Raw genomic sequence first — 3,906 nt, 5'->3', positions numbered from 1 at the left:
AAGAGCTACAGTCGTACAGGTAAAGTTATTACACAAATCTCTATCTTATCAGAGCTCGAGAATTTGACTTTTCCTTTCGGCAGATATCAAGAGTATCTTTTTAACTTTTATACACGAATAGTTTATTGAACATTTAATATTAAATTTTACAAAAAAATATATTCCCTCCGTTTTAATTTATATGAAACTATTCTCTTTTTAGTCCGTGCCAAAAAGAACGAATACTTTTCAAATAATTTACCTTTACGCAATAATTTGTAACCACACAAAATATATGTGACTCATTTTACACCATAAGTTCAAAAGTCTTCTCTTTCGAACTCAATAATTTATGTAATAATTTCTTTAACTTCGTGCACAATCAAATAAATTCACATAAATTGAAACGGAGGGAATAGTAAAGTTTTAGACTTATAGCCTGTTTGGCCAAGCTTATCCAATCCTAGAAGCACTTTTTGTTCCAAAAAAGTGTTTTTTTTCAAAGTTGAAGTGTTTGGCAAAGCTTTTGGAAGAAAAAAAAAGTGCTTTTGAGGAGAAGCAGAAAAAAGTAGCTTCTCTCCAAAAACACTTCTTTGAAAAACATTTTAGAAAAAAATACACTTCTAATTGCTTGGCCAAACACTAACTGCTGCTCAAAAGTGCTTTTCAAATTAATTAGCCAGACACAAACTGCTTCTCACCAAAAATACTTTTGAGAAAAACACTTCTCAAAATAAGGTGATTTTAGTGAGCTCTTGTGCCAAGGCATTGAGGTAAATCTGAACAGAAGACAGGAATGATTGCAAGGACTTCAGTACCTGAACTGAAGAAATTTCCTCCATCTAGCAATAGTAAATCAGTTAGTCAGTTAAATGTTTCCTGTACGTAACCCCACAAGAAATTTCTTGATCCTATGCAGAGGACTACACAAGCGTGCGCAGCAACTCAATTCACAGTGGACCATATTCTGGTACAGTAACAGCCATTACCCAACTGCCCTTTGATTCGACTCCACGACAACTACTTCACCACCACATATGCTCGTGTAGATAATATCTACTCTACAAACTATCCAGATACAAAGTACAAGCAGGTGGGGTCAGTTGCAGCCCATGGTTCCATTATGTAGAATCAACATCACAAAAAATTTCCTCCACCAAATTAATCCATTTGTTTCAATTTATATGATATTTTGCATCTCAAGAGTTAATTTCTTTAATTTTTAAAGTTAAATTGGATTAGTTCAACTTAATATTTTAAAACTAAAATTTAGATACAGTCAAACCTCTCTATAACAGCATCCTCATATAACAACAGTTCACTATAAAAACTAAGTTTTTCCGAAACCAATTTTCGTGTTATGTTATAATATACGTTCTATGTAACAACATTTCGCTATAACATCCAAAAATATTCGGAACAAACGAGCCTGTTATGAAAATCACCAAAGGCAGATTTAGAAAGAAAGCGAAAAAAAATGTATTAAGTGAAAATCGATCCTTGCTCAACCAAGTGCACCATTTAGTCTCATTGGAACATGAGTGCGAGCAGATAGTATTAGATCAATTCTTAAAAAATATGTACATAAAATACCTAATTTGATGGAGACACCATGGGTTCACGTACCCGATATATTGGGGTATAATTTCACCCCTGAAAAGCACTATAAGTTACAAGTCTCATGTCAATATGATCAAACTTCATAATGTTTGAATCTCTAAAAGGGAAATGTCCCAAATCTGTATAGCAAAGAGTCTACCATATCTCATTCATGCACATAATGAAAAAGAAAAACTAAAATAAGATGAGTACATAACACCGTCAAATTGCTGGCTGATTCAGGGCTGATTGCGTGGGTTCAACTGTAACGCACATATTGCATTCTAGAACTATGCGGAAAAAATTAGAATGTATATATACATAATATAATAAGATATTACTTGCATTGAGTCCACTAAATTTAAAATCTGGATTCGTCTCTGGAATATGGAGTAGTTTTCACATACTCAAGTTAGATACACAACTTGAATAAAGTAAAATGTTATGGTTGTGTTTGGTACATATAACTCCAACAAGAACCTATAATTTACAATGGAGTAAAGTAGCATTGCAGTTTAGTCTCTGCCATCATTCTCACCTTGCCATGTCCAAACAATGTCTTTGAGAGAAGGCCGTATATCTTCCTCACACAATTTCCTATACTCAAATGTGTCTCCAGCAGATTTAGTGAATTCAACAACAGCCACTTCTGGTGCAACTTCAAACACTTCCGCGATTACTGATAATTTACCTTTTCGCCCCTCGGATGTTCCTTGCATTTTCACCTTGAATTCCTTAGATTCAATCTCAAAATTCATCTTCTTGGCTAAAGATTCTAACTTTGACATGATTGTTGAAGCTGAGGATTTAGATGTGAACATTGAACCAGATTTCCTCTTACTTTCAAAAAGACTTGACAAATCAAACCCTGAAGACATTGCTGATATGAATTCAAATGCATTATAAAAAGGTGGACCTGACTTTGATCTATTTCCCAAGTCTAACTGCTCTGTGCTCCCTTTTTTCTGATCACCATTTTCTCCACTTGAAAAAGAATTTGATCTGCTAAAATCTTTTAATATCCAAGGAACTTTCATTATAGCAGAAATTGAAATTCTTTTTTCTGGATCAGCTACTAAAAGCTTTGAAATTAGCTTCTTAGCTTCAGGAGAAAACCAAGGTGGAAACTCATACTCAGCTTTAAAAACTTTCCTATACATTTTCATCATATTTTCATGTTGAAATGGTAAAAAACCAGCCAAAAGAACATATAAAATTACCCCACAAGACCAAATATCTGATTTAGCTCCATCATATCCTTTTTTCCTAAGAACTTCAGGTGCAACATAAGCTGGAGTTCCACACTGTGTATGTAACAAACCATCATTCCTTAATTGCTCAGACAAAGCTGAAAGCCCAAAATCTGAAACCTTTAAATTCTCATTTTCGTCAAGAAGTAAATTTTCAGGCTTCAAATCACGATGAAATACACCACGGCTATGGCAAAAATCAACAGCACTTATTAATTGCTGAAAGTATTTTCTTGCTACATCTTCCTTAAGTTTTCCTGTAGCAATCTTAGCGAAAAGCTCACCACCTTTAACATACTCCATAACAACAAAGATTTTTTGCTTTGTAGCCATGACTTCTTTCAGTTCAACTATGTTAGGATGTCGAACTAATCTCATGATTGAAATTTCTCGAATGATTTGCTCCATTAAACCTTCTCTTTGAACATGGTCTTTGTTGATTACTTTAATAGCTACACTCTCTGAGGTTTCGATATTTCTGCCATAATAAACCTTGGCAAATGTTCCTTGACCTAAAAGCCTACCCATCTCGTATTTTCCGAATATGATGTTTCTCGTACCGTCCATCATATGGTCGGTTTCTTGGTTTGATTGATTCATTGATTCTTTCATAAAGTAGAAGAAGGTTAGAGGGAAATGGTTTTGTAGTGAAAAGCAGATGCAAGAACTGAGGTTTATAATTATGGGATATTTATTTTAAAAGGGTAATACTATATAGAATATTCGTATAGTCAATTCTAAACAGGGTAGTGAAAACGCAAGGTGTAAAGGAGACATGGGTGAGATGGTGGAGATGTCGACGGGATTTGGGAATTTTGGGATTTAGCTTAGGATTGCAATAATGTTGTGGAGGAAGAACAGAGACTGATAGGGGGGGTGGGGGGGAGGTTGGGGGGGGGGGGGGACAATAGGGAAGCAGTGGGCTATTCGCTAGTTATTGGAGTACATGGTTTGGACAAGAATGGAAGGAGCGGCAAAAGCCCATAGAAAATATCTATGATTAATTATAGTAATGTTATTTTGAAAATAATTGCAATCCGACAAATTAAGAAAATAAATCGGACCATTCAATTATATT

The 3,906-nt window shown here is 34.6% G+C and overlaps 1 protein-coding gene across 1 annotated transcript; it reads right to left on the bottom strand.

Annotated features, from left to right (window-relative positions):
* Positions 1-1,894: 1,894 nt before the first annotated feature.
* Positions 1,895-3,694, bottom strand: LOC109219064 (CBL-interacting serine/threonine-protein kinase 25-like). Its single transcript, XM_019383478.1, has one exon. It carries the CDS (start codon positions 3,438-3,440, stop codon positions 2,094-2,096), a length of 1,347 nt encoding a protein of 448 aa, XP_019239023.1. The 5' UTR covers positions 3,441-3,694; the 3' UTR covers positions 1,895-2,093.
* Between the last annotated feature and the right edge of the window lie 212 nt (positions 3,695-3,906).

Source organism: Nicotiana attenuata, unplaced genomic scaffold (assembly GCF_001879085.1).
Source record: "Nicotiana attenuata strain UT unplaced genomic scaffold, NIATTr2, whole genome shotgun sequence".
NCBI lineage: Eukaryota > Viridiplantae > Streptophyta > Magnoliopsida > Solanales > Solanaceae > Nicotiana > Nicotiana attenuata.
Note: the sequence above shows the minus strand (reverse complement) of the source record. Positions and strands in the feature narration are given on the sequence as shown.